The sequence below is a fragment of the Protopterus annectens genome, chromosome 3.part0, assembly GCF_019279795.1.
Source record: "Protopterus annectens isolate FY-2018-M chromosome 3.part0, PAN1.0, whole genome shotgun sequence".
Lineage (NCBI taxonomy): Eukaryota > Metazoa > Chordata > Ceratodontiformes > Protopteridae > Protopterus > Protopterus annectens.
In genome coordinates this window covers 415196850-415222414 of record NC_056731.1, presented here as the reverse complement: position 1 = coordinate 415222414, position 25565 = coordinate 415196850, and the positions used below count along the sequence as shown (strand labels likewise).

The 25565-nt window shown below is 44.0% G+C and overlaps 1 protein-coding gene across 1 annotated transcript in view; it reads left to right on the top strand.

Annotated features, from left to right (window-relative positions):
• RREB1 (ras responsive element binding protein 1) overlaps positions 1–25565 on the top strand; it is a gene marked incomplete in the record, with an annotated part of 464399 nt that overhangs the window by 255158 nt on the left and 183676 nt on the right. The window contains 1 exon segment of the mRNA XM_044064859.1: positions 7282–7415. Within this exon segment, the coding sequence (XP_043920794.1) occupies positions 7282–7415 (134 nt within the window).

Here is a 25565-nt window from a genome sequence, read left to right as displayed (position 1 = left end):
ACACTGCATCAGATTCTGTTACTCTTTCCATGGAAAAAGTGTGCCAGCTAATATTAGACCGCACTCCACCAGAGCTATGGCCACATCCACAGCCTTTCTAAGAGGAGTGGCTACAAAAGATATTCTAGAGGCTGCTACATGGAGCTCCGTGCATACATTTACCAAACACTACAACCTGCCATTATACTCCAGATCCCGAGCAGGCTTTGCTTCGGCAGTCCTGCAGGGCCTTCTAGCTACACCATCTCTTAATTAGTCCTACCACCCCCAGCTTGGCTATGGTATTCAACCCAAATGTCAGGACTGCAGTTGCATTCTTGAAGGACATAGTACAGTTTTGTACCTACCATAAATGTAGATGTCCGATAGATATGCAACTGCAGTCAGGTTTTCCCTCCCTCCTACCCTTCTGTTTTCCCTTTGGGTCCTTTCTCCCCTTACCTATCTGCTGGGGTTCTATGTCATGGTGCATCTGTTTATTACTGTTGTGCATGTCTGTTTATCCATTCACAAAATTTAGCCTTCTTTGGAGGGCACCTGGCGTCTGGGGCAAGAAACACTGAAGAAGATGGCGTCGGCGGATGCCTTTATACTCCAGCCGTTCTGACGTCGGGGAGGAGGCGACATCGGCCGACGCCGGACCCAGACTTTGGAATCTGGCCGACCGAGGGCTGCCTGAGGCAGGACAACCCATATGTCAGGACTGCAGTTGCATATCTATCGGACATCTGCATTTATGGTAGGTACAAAACTGTACTTTTTGTACCTACCATAAATGTAGATGTTCGAGTGCTAATACAGCTGCAGTCCAGGTTTCCCTCCCTCCTTCCCCTCTAGGGGTCTTCTTTTATGGTGTATTTGCTTGCAACTACTGGTCTTTGATTATATTGCAGTGCATTATTACATAATTTTATGTATTGTCTTCTTTCTGGGGGCACCTGACATCTGGGGCAAGAAAAACTGAAGAAAATGGCGTTGGCTGGTTCTTTTATACCCCTGTCACACTGACGTCAGGGAAGAGGTGACGACAACCGACGCCGGACCTAGACTTTGTAATTCGGCCGACCGAGGACCCGCCTGACGGCAGGAGAACCCATCTGTTATGACTGCAGCTGTATTAGCACTCGAACATCTACATTTATGGTAGGTACAAAAATGTACTTTTTGCCTTCTCAAGTGAAAGTGCTATTTTGATAGATCCAGTAAGCCATGATAAGTCAGGACATCCCATCCATACCTCCTCTTCCATATCAGGAACTGATCATGCTTCAGATTGTACTTTGGAGCCTTGGTTTCAGTGTCTGAAATGCAAGAACTTTAATCCTTATCCAGGAGGAAAGGGCACGTGAATATAAAGGAAATGATGGCCATTTTATGTCTCCAAAATCTTTTCAGTCAATTTTGCTTCCAAGTAGTCATAAAATACCATTGTATGATGTGGTACATATGCAAGAGAGCACACAATCTTAATGGTTTTACAGACTGGCAGTGATTAGAGCTGCCTGCCTTCATTTGCAAGCCTATGATATCAGATGATCAACACACTGTGTTTAATTCTGCAAGCAGAAAAATATATGCCTTATACGTAAAAATTGGAACAACATATTTTTTGATGTATTGAAATGATGGTGGCCAGAATTGTATCTGTTTGCATCACATTTGAGTGAACATTGCAGAATAATCTTGTCTTCTAGTTGTGTAAACAGATATTTTTCCAGTACCTTGGATGTACCTTGGATTTAAGGGTTTGTTTTTTCATCAGTTTATCTAACTCCAAATAGAACCAAGATGCTCTCCTCCAAAAAAGGAAGCCAATCTGGTGGTCCCCTGCCATAAACAAACTATACAACAGAAGGAAGAAACTGTTGCAGAAAAGAGGAAAATCCCAGGATGCAAAAAACTCCCTTACCAGCCTCAGTAAGAAGCTGAGATCCCTCATAAAATCCTCCAAAGCAAGTTACAAAAGTAAAATTGCTAAAGATTCCAAAGACAACCACAAGGCATTCTATAGTTATGTCAAGAATCTAAATGGCAATGCTCTGAGCTACAACAGAGTGGCATTAAATGTACTGATCCCAAGGATATTGCCAATATCCTGGCAGATTGATTTTAGTGCCAACTTTACCCCCCTCCCACCCCCTAAAGGGCCCATCTCAATACCAAAAGATTGCCAAATTCCAGTAATCACAGCCACATAGGTAGAAACCGCACTCTCCAAAGTTAAGAATACAGCATCCATGGGACCAGATGACATCCCGGGCTGTGTTCTACATGAACTACAAAATGAACTGGCACCTCACCTAAGTGTCATGTTTAATCGTAGCCTCACCTAAGGCTTTGTGCCCACTGAGTGGCGCACAGTTATAGTTATCCCACTCCACAAAGGAGGATCCACCTTGGATCCCAGGAACTACTGTCCCATCAGTCTGACGAGCCTGGTCTGCAAGGACATGGAACACATTATCATGGAACTTATAAACAAAGACATTGGCAGCCTTCAAACACTGAACCCCACCCAGTTTGGGTTTGTGAAGGGCCGATCTTGTCTCCTGAACCTGATTGACTTCTTCGAATCAGTCTCCGGAGCTGTGGACGAGGGTAAGGAGGTCCACACAGCCTATCTGGACCTCACCAAGGCCTTTGACACCATCCCCCACTCTGGAATCATAGATACACTTACTAAGCTGGGCATAAATCCCTACGTCACTCAATGGGTTGCCATCTGGCTTACTTACAGGACCCAGACTGTAAAAGTAGCCACCTCCAAATCCAGCTCCAGACAGGTGACAAGTGGTGTACCTCAGGGTTCAGTCCTGGGACCACTCTTATTTAGTATCTACTTCTCTGAAGTACAGGCCAACACTAAGGGACTCTGGCTAACACAGTTTGCAGATGACTGCAAACTGGGAGCCATTATTGAATCCCCAAATGATGTGGATATTCTACTAAAGGGCCTTACAGAAACAGATGCTTAGTGCCAGAGCCATGGGCTCAAGCATAATGCCAAGAAATGTATAGTTTTCCCCTTTGGAAAAAAAACATGTACCCATGAATTACCACATAGGTGGCAGTACACTAAACGCCGAAAGTGTGATGAGAGACTTAGGGACACAGGTGAACAGTGGTCTTACATTTGATAACCACATTGCCACAACAGTCAGGAAATCCTTCTATGTGGCACACCTCATCACTAAGGGCTTTTCATCCAGAAAAAAAGAGGTCATTGTCCCACTGTACTCATCCCTCATTAGACCTATTATAGAGTACAAAGTCCCATTTGGTATGTACCTCACAAGACATCTGCAACAGTTGGAAAGGCCACAGAAATACCTCACTAAAAGAATCACAGGCCTAAAGCAGATGCCCTATGCTGACCGTCTAAAAAAAACTCCAGCTATACTCTGTGGCATATCATCTACTCAGAGGTGATCTCTGCTTAACATACAAGACCATGTCAAACCCTGAGCTGTTGGACATGCTCCACTTAAAGAAATCCCAATCTCTCAGGGCTACACGCTCCAGGGATCTAAACCTTGTAATCACAATGAACAAAACATGCTGGAGGGATAGGTTCCTGACCCAGAGACTCGTACTCTGGAATAGACTGTCCATACATGTCAAGCAGAGCTCCTCCTTGGCCCTCTTCAAAAGGAACCTTGAAAATTGGATGGGAGATAGGAAATTCACCTTGGGGATCACGTCAGTCGCCCTGCTAGACAGGGTTCCAGGGAACTAAATATTGTGGGAAGAAATATCCAGGGAATTGTTATGGCTAGGTTTGTATAGGCCCTAGGGCCGATAGCCTAGTACCAACCAATGAACTAAAATTTCTGTTAAGGTGAAAAAGACGACGGCAAAACTTTTTCTAGTAAGTAGTTCTGTTTTAAAATAGAATATGCCAGCATATGAGTGTGGATAAGGTTTAGGTCAAGATTACCAAACAGTAAGTTTTTCATTTTTTACCACTGCTAACTGCTGTGCAGTATTGGAGTTAGTATATGAAGTGGCAAGAGTGTGTGTGAGGGTGTAAACCCCTGCCAATAAACTTTATAGTGCTTTATTTCTGGGTTTTTTTTTCCCTAACTGTATGGCGATTCATAACAGGCTGACAGTTTAGACTGAACTATATGTATTTTTGATTAATGAAACTATTATCTTATATGTATACATTCATGTATACCTAAATGCAAATGTGCATGACTATATATAGTTTAAGCTATTTTTTTCAAGCACAAGATTTTCATATTTATAAATATTGTATTTTCTGTAAATAAAGCTTCATATAGAAATTTAGATATGTGTGCACTTTTAGAAACTGTGTCTTTAACCGGACATAGGAACATTTATTGGTACAGTGCTTGTGCTTGTTTATGGGCACCAAAGTATGGGTAGTGAAGCTCAATGTAATCCATCTTTTTTATAACCAGACTACCCTCTAGTGGCCATAGAGCAAGCTTGCAACCTTGGGAAATAAAAGTGTATCTGAAAATGTTCAACCAAAAAAGCAGAGTCTGCATCTGGCAATATTCAAGATTGTATGATATGATATTCTGGCATTGATCATGTTGCTTATGTCATCTGTTGTGGTGAGTATGTCACACAGCTTATAGTTTTTGCAACTTTTCTGACTTGCTTTCAGGCATTCACATTGAATTGTGACCTACGTGTTAACGCACATACTAATAATTGTGAGATCACATATCTTAGCAAAGTAAGCTTATAGCTGATATAATTCAGTGTTTGCATGAGGGGAGAAATTGGACAAATTTTTATTCTGTCTTAAGCTCAATTGAACACACTATAATGCTGTCTTTCCAAGGAAGAGCTGCTGTCAGACCCCATTCATATGGAGGAATGGTACATTAGTGTACAAAAGCACCGGTTTCATTATCCAATCCAGGATCCTCAGAATGCCATAAAATCTACAAAAATTCAGTTGTCTGTCACTTATTAGTGACAGTGTGAAATGACTTCCTGGTTCTTGTTTTGTCAGATTCCGTAGTGCCATGTCTTTAGAAATTTGATTTTTTACTTCTCACCATTACACATTAGTTTAGCTAAATAAAATGTAGTCATGTGTTCTTAAATAAGGATAGTTTTCCAGAGTTATGCAGTTTGTCATCATCTTTGCAAGATCATTTAGTAGTAATTTTTATTTTAAAACTAAATGTAGGTCTTCGGTACGAAGTGCACATTTGGCCATGGAGAAAGAGAAAGAAAACAAGTTGCCCTTTGTTAGGAAGGCTCTTCTGTACATGTCTTTTTCTACGTGCAGCTGTTAAATGAAATAACTCAGTAGGTGACAACTGTCAAATGACACTGTCCAAAATCCTAGTTCCTTTCAATAGCAGTACAGCTGTAAAGAGCAAGAAGTGTCAGAGTCTTGCATTGTAAAAAAAAGTGGCTTCAGAATGTGGCACTCAGTGGGGGAAACACAATTTTTTAACAAAATGGTGCTCAGGAAGTGCCCTTGCATGTGGCCTTAGTCTACAGGCAGCCTGGAACAACAGCCTCCATGAACCATGGAAGCATTGTGCGGAGTAGCTGGGGGTGGTTGAGTTGTCACTGCATATGTTTTCTTAAAGCGCTTCATTGACTGCAGATTTTTAAGGATTTATGTTGTGTTATACATGCTTATGGCAATCCTTTAATACCACATTACACTGGAGCTTCTGCGGATGGTACTTTGTGGTGTGGGACAGAGCCAGTTAGTGTAATTTTGATATTCCAGGGTTTACATGGAGCCACCATGAGAGACAGCTGAAGAAAAATCTGCTTATCTAGTGTAATGTTACATACAAACCCATATGTCTCCAGTTACCAGAAAAAAATTCACAACAAATTTTTAAAATATTTTTTTACTAATTGAACACTTTTTCCTTTTGGATTCTCTCTGTTTGGTATACACAAATGTGGAAGAGCAGATAAAAACCAGTGACCTGGCAAATCCACTTAAGTGCTGCAGTCAGGTCTTGTGTTGGTCAAACCTTCCCTGGAGCTAAAGGTTACGTGAGCCCCATTTGTTTTTCATGGTAGGATTCCATATGTTCAGGTTAAACAGGGAGTGGGCCAGCTGGCAGCAGCAGGACATGTTCTAAAAATGGGGGCCTGGTGCTAGAGTTCCATCAACTTCTTGTTAATCCAGTCTTGACCTTGGTTAGGCATAATTTTTACTGAACTTGGCCTAGGTTTTTCTTTAAAGAACTTTTGCTTCTTCACCTGCCTTTGAAGAGAGTCTTGAACTTCGCAGGTGGCAATTTGGTCTATTTTCTGTCTGAATCAGGTAATTCTCTCACTCTGAAGTTCAGCCCTTAGAAAACAATTGTTGATAGCCATTGCTTCTGCTTACTGGTGATTTTGAGCTACAGGTCTTTACGTGTAGGAAAATGTATTGTTCTTTCACAAGGGCTGAAATTTCCTTAGGAATATCACTTTCTTTCCAATAAATAATACTGGAATAGTCAATGAAATGCAGGGGCAGTTTCATGTGCAGAGACGGTCAGGCAAGTTATGTACTAAAAGTAAGAAGAGCAAGTAAGAGACTGTGTAGGTACTTCATTGTTAGGGGCAGGTAGAAGAACAGTTGAAGGGAAGGAACAGAGGAGATGTAGACAGTATGAATGGCTGCTGAAAATGTGACAGTCCAAGGAAGGCATCCAAGAAACATTTATTCATTAAGAGAGAGAACCTTGGCATGTGTTGCTTCAGCCATGGTGCAGTGTGAATCATCAAAAAGTATTTGTGGATGTCTGGGACAGAGCAAAATATGTCTAATACAAAAACATGAGTGGTTTTGTTGCCTACGGGCTTGACTGTAGTGTTCAGAAGCACACAGCTGATTTTGTCTGCAGTCTGCATCTTGGCACATACATTTATACGTCACCTGCTGGCAGGTTTTTTTTTTCTTTTTTTGAGTAAATAACTTTATTTCAGTGAGAAGTGCCCTCCACTGACAAACATGCATATAGTCATCTCATTGCTGCTCACACAGAGATCCAACGAAGATCATATTGGCTGGATGTGGAAAGTCTAGCAGGTGTAAAGGCGTATTACTTCTGAAGTTAGTGTGGCAGTATCACGCTTTTACCTTTTGTTAGAGAAACGTAATCTACTTTCACTGCCAAAATGAACTGCCACTGCAATGATTTTGATCAAACCATTTCATTAAGGTGGTGGTTACTTTGAGGTGGCATCCCTTATACTTGTTCTTTTTAGCTTTGTTAGTACATCTTTGTACATGCTAATAGTTGTATTTGTTGTTTCTTCTGTCCTATTTGAAAGGTAATGGAAGAAAAGTTTGAAGAAAATGAGAAGAATGAGTTGGGTCTTCTGAACTGCCCAATGTGCTTTGTGTCCTGCGAATGTAGATCTAGCTTGGAAGCTCACATGGAGACTCATTCCGACATTGTCCTAAGGTAAGAAGAAGAAACAGGACACTTTATGAGCAGTTGGTTGAATTTCTGTTCTAATATACAATTTGTGCTCAAGAATGAGATTGATGTCTTATTTCTGTCTGATACTGCATTTTTAGAAAATGTCTCAGAGTGTGGTAGCATTTACTTGGAGATGACATGCTGGCAGCTTTTTGTTGATAGCAGGCCAGCAAGTCATGAGCCTGTCTTTACATTTCTGACAGATTTGTGAGGTAGCAGATTTGTACTTTACGTCCCTACACATTAGTTGTGTGGCAGTACTTGAAATACTACAGACTGTTCTTTTCTCCTCTGACTTGGTAGGAACTTCCGGTTACAGGGGAGGAATGGAGAGTGGCATTACTTTGGTAAATGTCATAAGTTCATAGATGATTACTAGGATAACAACCCAAGGAGGCATTTTTAAGTCTGTCCATGCTTCCCAGATGTATCTGACAAGTTTTGAAGGGGTATATGTAGGCTTTGGGCATAGGTATGTGCATGGGTGAATGTTTAAGAAAGAAAGTATTAGCATTTTATGAAAGAAGAAAAGGTTTGCCTAGCAAGGGGTTCGGAGTCTCAAGCATTTGAGGATTCCATATTTTCTACTTCTGTGTAATGCCAGTATACCTTGAATTCTCCTCTCTGCAAGTAAGAGCTTGTTCAGTAATATTAATGGGCATTTTGTGTAGTGTGGTAGCCTTTGAACTGAACAGTAAGTGTGGAATCTCTAGGCTAAGTTGCATTAAAGCTATTCATTTAGGGGTGACCTCGCGACAGTTACCCAACCTGTACTCCGTAGTGCCACAGATTTTTTTCTGCTTTAAACAAAATGAGAGGAAGTTGTAGTTTCCATGGACAGGCAGTCATCACCATCACCCTTCTGGTTGTGTGACAGCCTTGTGAATGTCATACGTTCTGTACTTCTCAACTAGTGAGAGTTGAAAGTTACACCTTTGTGCTGGTAAAAAAGGGGGGCATACAACATGCACCCTGGAAACTCCTTGGGTTTCTTCACTGGTTCACCTTTGGCTGCTCGTGAAGAGTGGTGCTTTGTGGCCTCCAGTATTGGCTTGGTGGTGGCTGTAGCCTGTGATAAGGAGCCTTTTCCTTATACCTCCACCTACATTGTGTATAACTTGCTGGCTAGTGTAGAAGAGAATCCTCCATGTCTTCCTGCACCATTTGGACCCTTAACATCAGCTGAAAACATTAGAAAAAAAGAATTTCAGTGTTTTTTGGCTGCTGGGTATTTCCTTAAAAGTACAAGCTGTTAGTCATTATCTGTACACAGGCCTCTCGTAACAGAGTTCCATTAGATGTATGCATTTTGCATCACTTGGTTCTCAATTCCGGAAGCCTGGTACTTTCCTGTTAAATGTCTTCTTAGGACACCATGTTTTCATCTCTCATGCTAGGGAATGTAGCTCCCCAGCACCACCACCACCACAATGGTGTTGGGAGTGTGTGGAGGGATTTCCTTACATTTAGTATCCAGAGAAGGAATCGGTGTGGTTTTAGATGTCTGTCTCAGAGAAGAAAAAATAAGTATAACAGAACTTACTTTCTGTACCACTCTAAATGCCCTCTCTGTTGCAGAAATTTTGACGTGCTATATGATGGACTGTAATTCATCTGTTTTCCCCCATAAAATGGTATCTGTGCAAAGAAGATGAGAAACCTGGGGATTTCTAATATAGCCTCTCCTAAGGGATGCCATATATACAGCTTTTAAGCATCTGAATTCTGTTCTTTTTGCTCTAAGGAAGGCTGATGCCCTTTACAAACACCTGATGGAGTGGAGTCATATCCTGACCAAACTTCCCAGAGTGTTGCTTTATATTCTCTTTACAAAAACTGTAGTTCCAGAGACCAAGTGCATTGCCATTTCACTTTTTTTCACAGATTAAAAGGGTTAAGACTTTAGACCAGGTAGCCAAGAGTGTTTTCAACTGTGTTGTTTGTGGTTTGCTTTTTCTTGCTATATGTATGATCCAGTCCTTCCTAGTGCACCAGTCATTGGAAAGGTTGCCAGACCCCAATAGTCTAAGATAAGTAGCCCATTGTAAGTTTGATGATGCTGTGACCAGGAAATCAAGATTAGGTGCGTGTCTGAGCTTGATAGCAAGGATTAGGCTCTTCTCTCTAATGAATGGTAATTTTGAATGTTCTTTTTTATTGATGATCTGTTTGGTTAAGTCTGTCAGGACTTGAATGATCTTCAAAAGAGGAAATTAGCCGTAAACATAGTAGAGGTTCTTTGATACATTGGTCCTCTTGTCTTTTCGGCCAGCTCAGTTTTCTAGGAAGAAGTTTCCACTTAGTAGGATGAAGTGGCTGCCCAAGTGTTAGGGTCTCTGTAGCAGCCATGTCCCAGCCATGCCCCTGAGGAAGATGATTCAGCCACCCCAACAGTTACATTTTAATCAAACAGGACTGTCCACAGAAGGCTGTTTCTCTGAATTTCCACCAGCTTCACAGGTCATCACAGGCACAGGCAGGTGGTCTTTAGATCATAGGAGGTTACTAGGCTAATGGCCATGGGGCCCTTACAAGCCTAGTCAAGAGTTTATTCCCCAAAAGAAACCTCAGTGAGCACCTGTCACCCCTGTCAGTGAGGGACACAGGTGAAACCCCTGGGACAAATTTGTGGCTTCCCATCCACTCATCAAGATTGCGCTTGAGCAGGGCAGTGAGGTGCTCTGTTTGACATGTATGGGAAGTCTATTCCAGAGACTGGGCAGCCTCTGGGAGACAAATGTGTCTCTCCAGCAGGTTTCGTTAATGTCACATATTAGGTTCAGGCCTTTTGAGTAGGTAGTGCATGAGGAATTAGACTTGTAGATGTGGAGCATCTCTAGTAGAGCAGGGCCTTGTAGGCGAGACACAGATCACACCCCTGTGCAAATCTGTATGATACTGAGTAGAGTGATAGTGATTTGAGCCTGTCCGCATAGGACAGGTGTTGGAGGCCATGGATTCTCTTTGTGAGGTATTTCATTGGCCTTTCCAGTTGGTGCAGATGGTTGGAGAGGTACATCCCAAATGTGGTCAGATGTGGTCAGAAACTGCAACTTCTTAAAGGTATCAGATCCTTTGCCAGAAAAAGCTGTGATTAGGTACGAGGCCGTCCACATAGAACTCTTGCAACAGATGCTTGACTGTTCAAGAGGGAAGCAGAGCTTGCTTCTCCTTTGGAAAAAGAAAGAGGTTCAATTCTTGCCTTTTCCTGACTCTAAGGTGATTTTCATTTAGAACCACAGGGGTTTCAAAAGGATCACCTGTTAAATCAAATTCTGGATGTTGAAACTTCAGGCAACTTGCATTCTTTATGCTAGATGGTTGGATGGTGTCACTGGACATGCAGGATGCATTTGGCACATCTGTGTCAGGTGTCTGCACAAGGGACCCCTTTGATGCCTTTTTTTGTGGTCACAGTGATGGAAACCCTGCAGGAGAAGGAGCAGGAGAAGGAGCTTGATGTAATCCACTACATGGATAAGTAACTCTAGTTGGCCTTGTCAAAGGGTTGTCTGGAGGCCTCCCCCAGCTTTGGTAATTTTCTGGTTTCAGACTGTCCCATGTCTTAAAGTGAGGAGTGTTCTTTCTGATCTGTTTCAGAAGATTGCCTTCATGGAAACAGAATTTTGCATGAAAGTGGCAGCTGGTGCAGAGGGTTAAGGCTGTGAGCTGTAGATGTTCTACATGTTTCACTGTTGCGGTCATCACATTTGAGTTATCCCTGCCAGGGTAGCCCTCGGCCGGCCCAAATACCAGACACTTAGTATTTCTGCGTCGGTTGCTGTGCTTGAGGAATGATGTCAGGTCTTCAGTAGTATAAAGTAAGGCAGCCAACGCCATTACATCAGTCTCTCTTGCCATGGAGCCTGAAGCAGAAGCAGTTTGCACGAGTGCCGGTCAGCCGCTACCTGAGTTTTAGTTTCCGAATTGAAGTTGAAGTCTTCAAAAGCTAAGTACCCTGTTGGGGATCTTTTTTTCTTGCACTAACCGATGTCAGAAAAAGTTAATAATTGTCTCGCCTGTGGAAAGCAAATACCACACCGAGACTTCCACTCTTACTGCGTCACTTGTCTCGGCTCAGACCACGACGTTCCCCATTGTCGCTTCTGTGCTTTGTTCAACGCCAGAACTATCCATTGTCGGGCCCTTATTGTAGCCAGATATTTTCATTTACAGTCCTCGAATTCCGATATGGCTTCGGTAAGCCATCCAACAGCAGAACTTCAAAAAAAATGTAAAGATAAAGACAGAGACAGACCACACAGGTCCAAACCTACCGAAGACGCTTCCGTTAAGCTAGTCGTCAGTCCTCTGGTACTCAGTGAGGCACTTTCACAGCCCCTGATGCCCACTTCATTTGATTCTCAGGCTGCTACTGAGACCCTTTTGGAGTCCAGTATGCAGCAGAACTCTTCTTCGTCTAGGGTCGTGCAGTCATTTCTATCTTGGATGGGTCCAGAGCTGCTGAGCAGGCACTGGCTTACGAGGAAGTCCTTCGCACTGCCAAATCTCGACACAAACTGATGTCTTCTTTCGCGACTACTGTTTTTTCGAAAACAACCAAGTTCCTTAGGCCCAGGGTTTGAACCACACCCAAGAAACCGACTACCCACTCTCAAGTGCCTGCTACCTTGTCTCAGTCTCAAATGCTTAAAATGGTGGAAGACCTTATGCTGATCAGGGGAAGCCAAGCTACCCCCTCAAAAAGGAAAAGAGATCTGTCCCCAGTAGTTTTGTCTGAACAAGTATCAGATGAATTTGATACATCTGACTATGAAAACATGCAACCCCTCTCCACTTATGAGGATTCTGATGCAGAGGAATCCATTCCTTCAGCCTCTCCCCCAGAGGATTTTTCCTTTGGGGAAACCCTGCATACTTTAAGGGAGCATTTCCAATGGAAGAGTCAGGACTACCCTCAGTCTAAAAAGAGACTCAGGTAATTCCTAGATCTTCTACAACACAGACCCTTGGCCATCCCCCCAGTCCTAGATGTGGTGGATGATGTTTTCCTTGATTCCAGCTTGACTCCTGACGCCCTACCTCCTGCTCCCAGAAGACCAGACAGGTACTACAGAGTCCTTGACTCACTCAAATATCTTTTTTAAAAATCCAACAGCTGACCCTGAGGTCATTTCTCAAGGGCCAAAAGGGATTAAAACAATCTCTGCTAAGAATCCCACCCCTCAGACAGGGATTCCCGGGCATTGGACAGATGGGGTAAAAAAGTATACAATTCAGCTACTCTTGCTATCAGGGCACTCAATTGTCAGTTCCATATGCTTAAATATCAGTAACATACCTTGGAACTCCTTAAACAAAAAATGTCTTTCTTTCCTGCTTGGGCAGAATCTAAAGATTTACAAGACTTGATACATTCTGCAAGTCGAGTAACTAAACACACTTTGCAGTGTCATTTTGATGCCCTAGAAGCTTCTTGCAGGGCAGCAGTCACTGGATCTGTCATTAGAAGACATGCACGGCTTAAGGAACAACCCCTGCCAGACCATGTCAAATCTAAATTGTTGGATGCCCCCTTGCACAAAGATAACTTATTTGGCAGTAAGGCAGAAAGAGGTCTTAAAAAAGATGGAAGAAAAAGCAAAATCTATGCAAACAGTTAAAGATTTCTTACAGGTCAAGCCCCCTAGGTTCAGCAGGCGTTTTCCCTCCAATCACTCGTCCTTTCCTGCTCCGAGTAACAGGCACAGCCTAGGCCCGATGGAAACTGACCCCCCCCCCCCACCCACCCAGACAGCAGCCTCAGGGAATGCAGAGATCTAAGGAGTGGACTACCTCTACTTCAAAACCAGGGAGTTTTAAGCCACCCCCTTATGGTAAGAACTCACAATGACTCCCATCTTCCCGACCTCCCCTCTGCCCACCTCCACTTACCCCTAGGAGGAAAACTCTCCTTTCACTCGAGCACCTAGGCCACCATTACTAAGGTCCAATGGGTTCTGAACATTGTGTCTCAGGGATACAAATTCTCCTTCCACACCCTTCCAACTCCAAAAGGGTTTCCAGATCTACCACCAAATCAGTGGGCAGAGGCTCAAAAGCAAATCCATTCCCTGCTCTCTTTGAGGGCAGAGCACGTTACTGCAGAACAGATAGGCCAAGACTTCTACTCCAGACTTTTTCTGGTGCCTAGAAAAGAGGGTAGCTGGCACCCCATCCTCGATCTATCCATTCTAAACACCTTCCGTGATCCCAAAATTCAAAATGCTCACCCTCCAGCAGCAGCTACCCATGCTCTCAAAGGATGCTTGGCTAGCCACCCTAGATCTAAAAGAGGCCTACCTCCACATTCCTATCAGGGAGTCATGCAGGAAATATCTCTGTTTCAGGGCAGGATCTCAACACTTTCAGTTCTCTGCGCTTCCCTTTGGCTTATCTACTGCTCCCAGAGTTTTCACAAAATGTCTGGATCCAGCCATTGCCTTTTGCAAACAAAGAAATATTCAAATTTACCCCTACTTAGACAAGTGCCTTATTCAGGCACACAGCCAGGAAAAGCTGCTCAAGCATCTGGCCTTTGTAAAGACCCTACTAACCTCCCTGGGGTACACAATCAACAAAAATAAATCAAAACAGGTGCCCACCTAAAGGATAATCTGTTATTGGGAGCAAGTCTGGACACAGCATCCCAGATGGCATACCTTACACCAGAGAAACAAATTTTCCTAACCGCATACATGTTCTTCGTGTTTCACTGTTGCAATCATTACATTTGGGTTTATCTGCTTGCAGGTAGCCCTCAGTTGGCCTGATTAACAAAGTCTTGGGTCCTGTGTCAGTTGCTGTCCCTTCTTCCATGTCATCAGGGGTATAAAACATGCAGCCGACGCCATTGCATCATTCTTTCTTGCCGTGCAGTGCCCAAAGCAGAAGCAGTTCACAAGTGCCGGTCGGCCGACTCCTGAAATTTTTGTTTTCGAGTTTCAGAATCGAAGTCTTCAACTAAAGCTAAGTACCCCATTGGGGAAACTTTTTTTCTTGCTCCTCACCGATGTCAGTAAAAGTTAATAATTGCATTACTTGTGGAAAGCAAGTACCTCCATAAAGATTTTCATTCATACTGTATTCCTTGCCTAGGCCCTGACCACGACTTACCTTGCTGTCAGTTTTGTGCTTTATTTAATCAGCGCACTATCAGTATTCTGTATATTTTCACCTCTAAATATTTCAGTTCTCGGTTTAATTATCCAGAAATGTCGTCAGTTAGCCATCCAACTACCGGGATTCCAAAAAAATGCAAAGATAAAGACAGAGACAGGCCGCCGAGGTCCAAAACTGCCGACGATGCTTCTCCTAAGCCAGTCACCAGTTCGCTGGTACTCTGTGAGGCACTTTCCGTAGCCCCTGATGTCCACTACTTCTGATTTGCAGGCCTCTACTGAGACCCATTCGTAGTTCGGTATGCCGCGAGATGCTTTAACTATGGAACCCACGGATGTCTCTACCTTGGATGGGTCCTGAGCTGCTGTGCAGGCACCGGCTTCTGAGGATGTAATCAGGCCTACGATCTTACATATTAAACAGACGCCTCCTTCTTTACTTGGGCCTAAATCTCGATCCATGCCTAAAAAACCGAGGCCCAGGCCACATGCTTAGGCCTCTATGCCTAAAAAACAAATAAGAATGGCTGAAGATCTAATAACTCAGGGGTAGCCAAACCCCCAGAGGCCTAGGCCTGAAGTTGATTATGAATCTTCTGATCAGGATTCTGTTTTTTTCTGATTCTTCTGATGATCTGGATTTACCCTTATCTACTTATGAAGATTCTGATGCAGAGGACTCCATTCCCTCTGCTTCCCCTCCTGAGGATTTTTCTTTTGTGGAAACCTTGCATACTCTAAGGGAGAATTTCCACTGGGAAAGCCAGGATTTTTCTGATTCAAAAAAAGAGGCTTAGGGATTTCCTTCTCCTACCTCAGCATAGGCCTTTAGCTATTCCTCCTGTACTAGGCATTGTTGATGCTTTTTCGGAATCTAGTTTGGCCCCTGATTCCCTGCCTCCTGCTCCTAGAAAACCTGACGTATATTACAGGGTCGCTGAGTCCCACAAGTTCCTTTTTAAAAATCCTTTTGCAGATCCGGAGACTATTTCACAGGGGCCCAAGGGTGTTAAGGCTTCTACTGCTAAAAATCCTACCCCTTCTCATAGAGAATCCAGGGCGCTGGATAGATGGGGGGTAAGAAGGTTTACACTTCTGCAACCTTGGGCTTTAAACTGCCAGTTCCATATGTTAAAGTGTCAGCAACATGTTATTGGACTGCTTAAACAGAAAATGATGTTGATTCCTGACTGTGTGGAAAATAAAGAATTACAGGATTTAATGCATTCTGCTGAACAAGTTGGAAAACATACTTTGCAATGTGGTTTTGATTCATTAGAGGCCTCTTGCAAGGCTGCTGTTACTAGGTGTGTGCTTAGAAGGCATGCTTGGCTTAAGGAGCAATCTTTGCATGATCATGTTAAAGCTAAATTGTTGGATGCTCCTTTAAATCAGGACTGCCTGTTTGGCAACAAGGCTGAGGAAGTTCTTAAAAAGATGGAAGATAAAGCTAAATCTATGCAAACTGTTAAAGATTTTTTATTAGTAGGCACTGGCCCTCTAAGTATTGGTCCTTTCCAGCTCCTTCCAGGTCTTCTCAAGCCAAACCCAGATAGAGCAAAAAACCCAGGTTTCAGTCCCAGGGGACACATAGAACTAAGCAGTGGGGGGCCTCCACTTCCAAATCTGGGAATAATACTACCCCCATGGTAAACTGTCTCAATGACTTTCTTTTAAAATTTCCAAGCACTTATCAACTGACTGCCCCTTTGGGGGTAATGATTGCTCTTCATGCAAAGAATTGAGAACTCATTACACAGGACAAATGGGTTTTAAATAGTGTCCCAGGGATACAGATTTCACTTCCACACGTTGCCAACACCAAGCAGGTGGCCGGACCTACCCCCTAATCAGTGGGCAGAGACCCAAAAGCAAGTACTTTCTCTCTTAAGCATGGGGGCTATTCAACTGGTACTAGGAGAGGAAAAGGGACAAGGTTTCTACTCGAGACTTTTCCTGGTACCCAGAAAAGACAATTCCCGGCACCCTCTCCTGGACCTGTCTACTCCAAACACCTTTTTGGAGATTCCAAAATTCAAGATGCTGACTCTTCACCACTTACTTCCTGTGCTAGGCAAAGATGGCTGATTGGCAACACTAGATTTAAAAGAAGCATACCTGCACATCCCAGTCAGGGAATCTTGCAGAAGATACCTACTCTTCAAAGCAGGCTACATGCACTATCAGTTCTCTGCACTGCCCTTTGGCTTATCTACTGCGCCCAGGGTATTCACAAAGTGCCTAGCTCCAGTTATTGCATTTTGCAGGCAAAGAAGTATTCAAATATACCCATACCTGGACGATTGTCTAATTCAGGCAGAAAGCCAGGACATACTTTTGAATCATCTGGCCTTTGTACAAAGGGATGTTCTTCATGTTTCACTGTTGCAGTCATTACATTTGTGTAATCTGCTGGCAGGTTGCCTTCAGTCAGCCTGAACCGGTTGCTGTCTCCTCTTCCATGACGTCAGGTCGTCAGGGGTATAAAACATGCAGCTGGCGCCATTTAAATCAGTTTTTCTTGCCGCGCGGTGCCCGAAGCAGTTCAAAAGTGCCGGTCGGCCGACTCCTGAAATTTTCGTTTTCGAGTTTCAGAACTAAAGTCTTCAAACTAAAGCTAAGTACCCCGTTGGGGAAACTTTCTTGCTCCTTACCGATGTCAGTAAAAGTTAATAATTATATTACTTGTGGGAAGCAAATAACTCATAAGGATTTTCATTTGTACTGTATTCCTTGCCTAGGCCCTGACCACAACGTGCCTTGCTGTCGGTTCTGTGCTAAATTTAACCAATGCACTATTAAGCGTCTGTATATTTTTGCTTCTAAATACTTCAAGATTTAACTATCCTGAAATGTCATTGGTTAGCAATCAGACTACCGGAATTCACAAAAACTGCAAAGAAAAAGACAGAGACAGACTGTTGAGGTCCAAAACCAACGACGAAGCTTCTCTTAAGCCAGTCGCTGGTTCGCCGGTACTCAGTGAGGCACTTTCTCAGCACATGATGCCCGCTACGTTTGAGTCGTAGGCCTCTACCGAGACCCATTCGGAGTCTGGTATGCTGGGAGATTCTCCAAATATTGAACCCGCAGATTTCTCTCCCTTGGATGGGTCTGGAGCCGCTGAGCAGGCACCAGCTTCTGAGGGTGTTTTCAGGCCTAAAAATTTGTATATTAAACAGACGCCTTCATCAAAAACAAGGCCGAAACCAACTTCTATGTCTAAAAAATCGACGCATGAGACACATACTCAAGCTCCTGTGCCTAAAAAACAAATGAGCAAAATGGCTGAGGATTTAATCACCTTGATCAGGGGTTCCCACCCCTCTCCTGCTAAGAGGCCTAGGTAAGGCACTGATTATGAATCTTCAGATCAGGTTTCCATTTCTTCTGATTCCTCTTCTGATCAAGAATTTTCTATTCCCCTTTATGAGGACTCTGATGCAGAAGAATCCATTCCTTCTGCTTCTCCTCCTGAGTTTTCTTTTGGAGAGACTTTGCATACCTTAAGGGAACATTTTCATTGGGAGAGTCAGGATTTTTCAGAATCCAAAAAGAGACTTAGGGATTTTCTTCTTCTTCCTCAGCATAGGCCTTTGGCTGTACCTCCTGTTTTAGACATTGTTGATAATGTTTTCTCAGAATCTAGCATGGCTCCTGATTCTCTGCCTCCAGCTTCTAGTAAGCCAGATAGATATTACAGGGTTCCTGACTCCCACAAGTTTCTTTTAAAAAATCCTACTGCTGACCCTGAAACAATTTCTCAGGGTCCCAAGGGTGTTAAGGCTTCTACTGCTAAAAATCATACCCCTTCTGATAGAGACTCCAGGGTGCTGGATAGATGGGGTGAGAATGTTTATACATCTGCAACCCTGGCAATCAGGGCTTTAAACTGTCGATTTCATATGCTTAAATATCAACAGCATGTCATGGGCTTACCGAAACAGAAAATGATGTTGATTTCTGATTGTGTGGAAAATAGAGTTACAGGATTTATTGCATTCAGCTGAACAAGTTGGAAAGCATACTTTGCAATGTGGTTTTGATTCCTTGGAGGCCTCCTGCAGGGCCGCCGTAACTGGATCTTTGATAAGAAGGCACGCTTGGTGCAAGGACCAAAATTTGCCTCATCATGTTAAAGCTAGATGCTCCTTTACAGCAGGACAGTCTGGTAGTAAGGCAGAAGAAGTTTTGAAAAAGATGCAAGACAAAGCTAAATCTATGCAAACTGTAAAAGATTTCTTGCAAGTGCAGCCACCCAGGTTCAGTAGGCACTGGCCTACTAAGAACAGGTCCTTTCCAGTACCCAACAGAGCCGCTCAGGTCAAAACCGGACACGCCAAGGGTTCAGGTTTCAGTCACAAGGATCTTACAGGACAAAACAGTGGGGTGCCTCCACCTCCAAATCAGGAAGTAGCAAAGCGCCACCCTACAGTAAACAGTCTCATTGACTTTCCTCTGCCATTTCCAAGCACTTATCTTTTGGCAGCCCCGTTGGGGGGAAAACTAGCACTTCATGCTTAAAGTTGGCATCTAATTACCCAGGACAAATGGGTCTTAAATATAGTATCCCAGGGGTACAGATTTCATTTCCACACATTGCCAACTCCAAACGGATGGCCAGATCTGCCTCCAAATCAGTGGGCAGAAGCCCAGAAGCAAGTCATGTCCCTCATGGATATGGGGGCTATTCAACCAGTACCAGAAAAGGAAAAAGGGCAAGGCTTTTATTAAAGACTTTTTCTGGTACCAAGAAAAGACAAATCTTGGCGTCCAATTCTGGACTTATCCATTCTAAATACTTTCCTGGACATTCCAAAATTCAAGATGCTGGCTCTACAACAGCTACTGCCTATGCTAGGCAAGAATGCCTGGTTGGTAAATCTAGACTTAGAGGCTTACCTGCATATCCCAATCAGGGAATCTTGCAGAAGATACCTCTGCTTCAAAGCAGGCTATTTGCATTACCAGTTCTCTGCACTGCCCTTTGGCTTATCTACTGCGCCCAGGGTCTTCACGAAGTGCCTGGCACCAATGATTGCATTTTGCCGACAAAAAAACATTCAAATTTACCCTTATATGGACAATTGTCTAATTCAGTCAGAGGACAAGGATGCTCTTCTACAGCATCTGGCGTTTGTAAAAAGGCTTCTAACATGCCTAGGGTACACCATAAATGAAAAGAAATCACAACTGGTACCCTCTCAAATAATTACATTCCTGGGTGCAAGCTTGAATACAACTGCCCAGATGGCTCACCTCACACCAGACAAGTTCAATTGATAACATACTTCAAACAAGTGGCTACAAAAACCTAGCTATCTGCAAGACAAATTCTGCAGGCTTTGGGGTTCATGGCATCCTGCATTCTACTAATTCCATATGCAAGACTGCATACGAGGAAACTTCAATGGCACCTAAAAAGCTTATGGAGTCAACATTGTCACAGCCTGGAAACAATGATTCCTCTCATTCCTTGCCTGCAACAGGAGTTCCTTTGGTGGGCAGAAGCCTGTCACAAAACCAGGGACTGTCATTCACTCTACCCCCTGCCACCCAAACCCTGACTACAGATGCATCAGACTATGCTTGGGGGGGCCCATCTGGCAGGAAGATGCTTTCAGGGCGACTGGAGCACAACTCAGATGCACCTACATATCAACCAGAAAGAAATGCTAGCTGTACAGAATGCTCTGACAGCCTTCAAGGACTTCTTTCATCCAGGACAACTACTGATAAAGACGGACAACACCACAGTTATGTGGTACATAAACAAGCAGGGGGGAACCCACTCCTACCACCTTTGCAGACTATCCATGGCCTTGTGGAACACAGCCTTGACTTACCAAATACATCTACAAGCTCAATTCTTGCCAGGAAAGCAAAATACTCTGGCAGACGACCTAAGCAGAAATCTAATTGTCCCACATGAATGGAAACTGGATCCGCATATCTTCAGCATGTTGACACAAAAAATGGGGGAGCCCAGACATAGATCTTTTTGCCTCACCCCAAAACTACCAGGTAGACAAATTCTGCACAAGAATTCATTACAAAAAAGCTTGGAAAGTGGATGCTCTATCCTTCAGCTGGAAAAACCTATCAGTCTATGCCTTTCCCCCTCTGCCTCTGCTCTCCAAGGTTTTACTAAAAGTCAGGCAGGAAAAAACAAAAAAGATTCTGATTGCTCCAGACTGGCCTCGCCAACATTGGTACCCACTTCTAAGGAATATGTCACACCTTCCTCCGTGGTACTTGCCTCAAACTCCTCATCTATTGTCTCAAAAGAACTATCAAATTCTCCAAACACTGAATCTTGCAGCATGGCTAATCAACTAATTTCACCAGTCACATCCCTCAGTAAACCTGTGATGGATGTCATTTTGGAGGCTAGAAGGCCTAGTACTAGAAAATCTTATGCTGATAAATGGAAGAGATTCTTTGCCTGGAACTAGGCACAAGGAATAAACACAGCAATGCCCAATATTCCTCAGATTCTGCAATATTTAACTGAGATGCTTCACAAGGGCCTATCTTTTTCTTCTATAAAAATCCATGCCTCTGCCATCTCGACTCATTACAACACAGAGCCTCCTCTCTTTTCTTATCCCCTGCTAAAGCAGTACCTCAGAGGGGCCAGAAATTTGAGACCTCCCAGGAGAGCTCCAACTCCTGCATGGGACCTTAATTTTGTGCTGGAAAAACTCACCCTAACTCCTTTTGAACCAGCTGTCACTGCAGACATAAAATTTCTTTCTTGGAAGACAGCCTTTCTTTTAGCAGTCACTTCAGCTAGAAGGATTTCGGAACTACAGGCTCTCATGGCAGTGGAGCCTTTCATTATCTTATATCCGGACAGGGTGGCCCTCAGGACCAATCCTTCTTTTATGCTTAAGGTGGTATCCAGTGTGGCTCTTAACCAGACCATTCATCTGCCAACTTTTTTCCCAAATCCGCAGAACAAGGGGGAGCTCATTGTGCATTCATTGGATGTACACAGACAACTAAGATTCTACTTAAATAGGACAAAATCTCTACGAAAGTCTGAGCAACTACTGGTGGCATTTGCTGCAGGGGCAGAGGGGAAGGCTATCTCAAAACAGACTATTTAAAAAAATGGATAAGCCATTGCATTCATTTCTGCTACATGCACCATGGTAAACCTGTCCCCAAGGGGATCAGATCCCATTCCACCAGGGCTGCACATCTACTTATGCAGCTTTTCTCAGAGGGGTTCCTACCAAAGACATTCTAGAAGCTGCTACTTGGAGCTCAGTAAATATGTTCACAAAACATTATCATTTACCTGTCTTTTCTAAATCCAGGGCAGGCTTTGCCACTGCTGTCCTGCAGGGTCTTATAGCTACTCCTAATGCTGTATAATTCCATCCTCCCATCCATAGCTTTGGGATTCTACCCAAATGTAATGACTGCAACAGTGAAACACGAAGAACATATTACAGTTGTGTACATGTAGATGCCTTTTTGGCATATTTGCTTTTAGTTAGAGGTAAACTTTTTGTGTTCTAAATTACATGCATATATATTTATATATTTTTGCTCCCCATTTGGTGGGCACCTGACATCTGGGGCAAGAAAAACTGATTAAAATGGCATCGGCTGCATGTTTTATACCCCTGATGACCTGACGTCATGGAAGAGGAGACAACAACCGACACAGGACCCAAGACTTTGTTATTCAGGCCGACTGAGGGCAACCTGCCAGCAGATTACCCAAATGTAATGACTGCAACAGTGAATACACTTGAACATCTACATTTATGGTAAGTGTACACAACTGTACTTTCTAACTTGTCTGGGGTACACCATAAACGAAAAGAAATAACACCTGGTACCCTGTCAAATTGTATTCCTGGGAGCAAGCTTGAATACAACTTCCCAGATGGCTTACCTCATGCCAGAGAAACAAATTCATTTGACAACCTACTTCAAACAAGTGGCCACAAAAAACCCTGCTATCTGTAAGACAAATACTGCAAGCCTTGGGGTTCATGGCCTCCTGCATTCTTCTAATTCCATATGCAAGACTGCATATGCGGAAACTACAGTGTTATCTAAAAAGCCTATGGTGTCAACATTCTCAGGATCTAGAAACAATGATTCCTGTCATACCTTGCCTACGCCTAGAGTTCCTTTGGTGGGCAGAGGCCTGCCACCAAAACAAGGGACTATCTTTCACACCACCCCCTGCCGCCCAAACCCTAACAACAGATGCATCAGACTGTGCATGGGGGGGCTCACCTGGCAGGGAAGTGCATTCGGAGCAAATGGAACCCAAGTCAAATGCACCTGCATATCAGTCAAAAAGAAATGTTAGCTGTACAGAATGTTGTGACAGCCTTCAAGGACCACATTCTTCCAGGACAACTAATGGTAAAGACGGACAAACACCACTGTTGTGTGGTACATAAACAAGCAGGGGGTACACATTCTTACCCCCTCTGCAGACTAGCCATGGCATTGTGGAACACAGCCTTGAGCTACCAAGTGCACCTACAAGCTCAAGTCCTGCCAGGAAAATTAAATACACTGGCAGATGGACTAAGCAGAAACCTCATGGACCCACACAAGTGGAAACTGGAACCAAGGATTTTCAACATGTTGACAAGCAAATGGGGGAGCCCAGCTATAGACCTGTTTGCCTCTCCCCAGAACTACCAATTGGACAAATTTTGCACAAGGACTCCCCACAAACAAACCTGGAAAGTGGATGCTCTGTCCTTCAGCTGGAAAAATCTATCAGTCTGTGCCTTTCCCCCTCTGCCACTGCTCTCCAAAGTGCTACTAAAAATCAAACAGGACAAACCAAGGATGATTTTGATTGCTCCAGACTGGCCGCGCCAACACTGGTACCCCCTCCTGCGCATTGTCACAGTTATCCCCATGGCACCTGCCTCAGACTCCTTCCCTGTTGTCTCAGCAGGAGAACCAGATTCTGCACCCTCAGCTTCTAACACTGAACCTTGCAGCCTGGCTAAATACATAATCTCTCCTTTACCATCCCTCAGCAAACCTGTGATGGATATCATTTTAGAGGCAAGGAGGACTAGTACTAGAAAATCTTAAGCTGAAAAAATGGAAAAGATTCTGTGCCTGGAACCAATCTCTAGGGATGAGCACAGCAGCGCCCAATTTACCTCAGATTTTACAATACTTAACTGAGATGCTTCACAAGGGCCTGTCTTTTTCCTCAATTAAAATCCACACCTCAGCCATTTCAGCTCATTATAACACAGAACCTCCCCTCTTCTCTCATCCACTGCTCAAGCAGTTCCTCAGAGGGGCCAAAAATTTGAGACCACTCAGGAGAGCTCCAACCCCAGCCTGGGACCTTAACATTGTCTTGGAGAAACTCACTCTACCTCCTTTCGAGCTGGCTGCTACTGCGGACTTAAAATTTCTTTCTTGGAAAACAGCTTTCCTTTTAGCAATCACTTCAGCTAGAAGGGCATATGCTCCCACAACAAGGGACTGCCCTTCTCCCCTCACCATAGATGCATCAGACTACGCTTGGGGTGCACACCTGGACAACGTGTGCATACAGGGCCAATGGAGCCCACAGCAAATCCCCCTCGCATCAGTCAGAAAGAGACAATGGCTGTGCAGCATGCCTTGATAGCTTTCGAACCCCTTCTCTCTCTCCAGGGGTTCTCCTGATCAAAACAGACAACACCACTGTGATGTGGTACATCATCAAGCAGGGAGGGACTCACTTCCTACCCTCTATGCAAGTTGGCCATGACCTTTTGGCTCACAGCCTCTTTCATGCAACTACACTTGTTAGGACAATACCTACAAGGCTCTCTCAACTCCCTGGCAGACTAATTAAACAGAAACCTTCTGGACCCACATGAGTGGCAGCTCAACAGAGGTATCTTTACCCTAATAACTCAAATGGGGAACCCCGAAGGTCAACCTCTTTGCCTTCCACACCAACCATCAGCTCAGCAAATTCTGCACCAGGGAGCATCACTGCATGGCTTGGAAAGTGGATGCCCTGTCCTTTCCCTGGGTCAGTCTCTCGGTCTTTACCTTTTCTACCCTACCTCTCATCCCCAGGTACTGCTCAAAATAAGGGAGGAAAAACCAAGGACCATTCTTATAGCTCCAGACTGGCCCCAACAACACTGGTACCCCTTGCTGAACAGCCTGTCCCCACTGCTTCCATGGTATCTTCCTCAGATTCCAAACCTCCTAACCCAGAGGGAAGGGGAATTCATGCACCCCCAATTGCAGACACTCAGTTTGGCAGCTTGGCTTATTCCCTAACCAAAAACCAATCTGCCATCCTCAGTAATCAGGTTCTGGATGTTATCCATGAGGCCAGATGCCCTAGCACCAGAAAGTCTTATGCAGATAAATGGAAAAGGTTCTGCACCTGGATTCAGGCTAAGGGGCCAATACGGCACAGCCCTCCATCCCTCTCATCATTACTTAGCTGACCTACTACACAGTGGTCTCTTTTTCTCCTCTATAAAAATTCATGCGTCTGCTATTTCTGCTCATTTTCCCACTGAGCAGCCCCTTTTCTCACACCCTTTGATCAAACAGTTCCTCAGACGGGCTAGGAACTTGAGGTCCCCCAGAAGGGCACCAACACCAGCTTGGGACCTTAACTTTGTCTTGGAAAAGCTCACCCTGCCTTCTTTCGAACCAGATTCTTCTGCAGAGCTAAAATTTCTTTCCTGGAAGACAGCATTCCTTCTGGCCATCACTTCAGCCAGAAGAGTTTCTGAGCTGCAAGCACTCATGGCTGTGGAACCTTTCATCATCTTCCATGCAGCCCGGGTATCCCTCAGAACTAACCCAACCTTCATGCCCAAGGTGGTGTCCAGTGTGTCTCTCAACCAATCCATTCATTTGCCCACCTTCTTTCCTAATCCCTAGAACAAGGGGGAAGGATCCTGCACTCTGTAAATGTGCACAGACAGTTCAGATACTATCTGGACAGGACTAAATCCTTCAGAAAGTCTTATCAATTGCTGGTTAG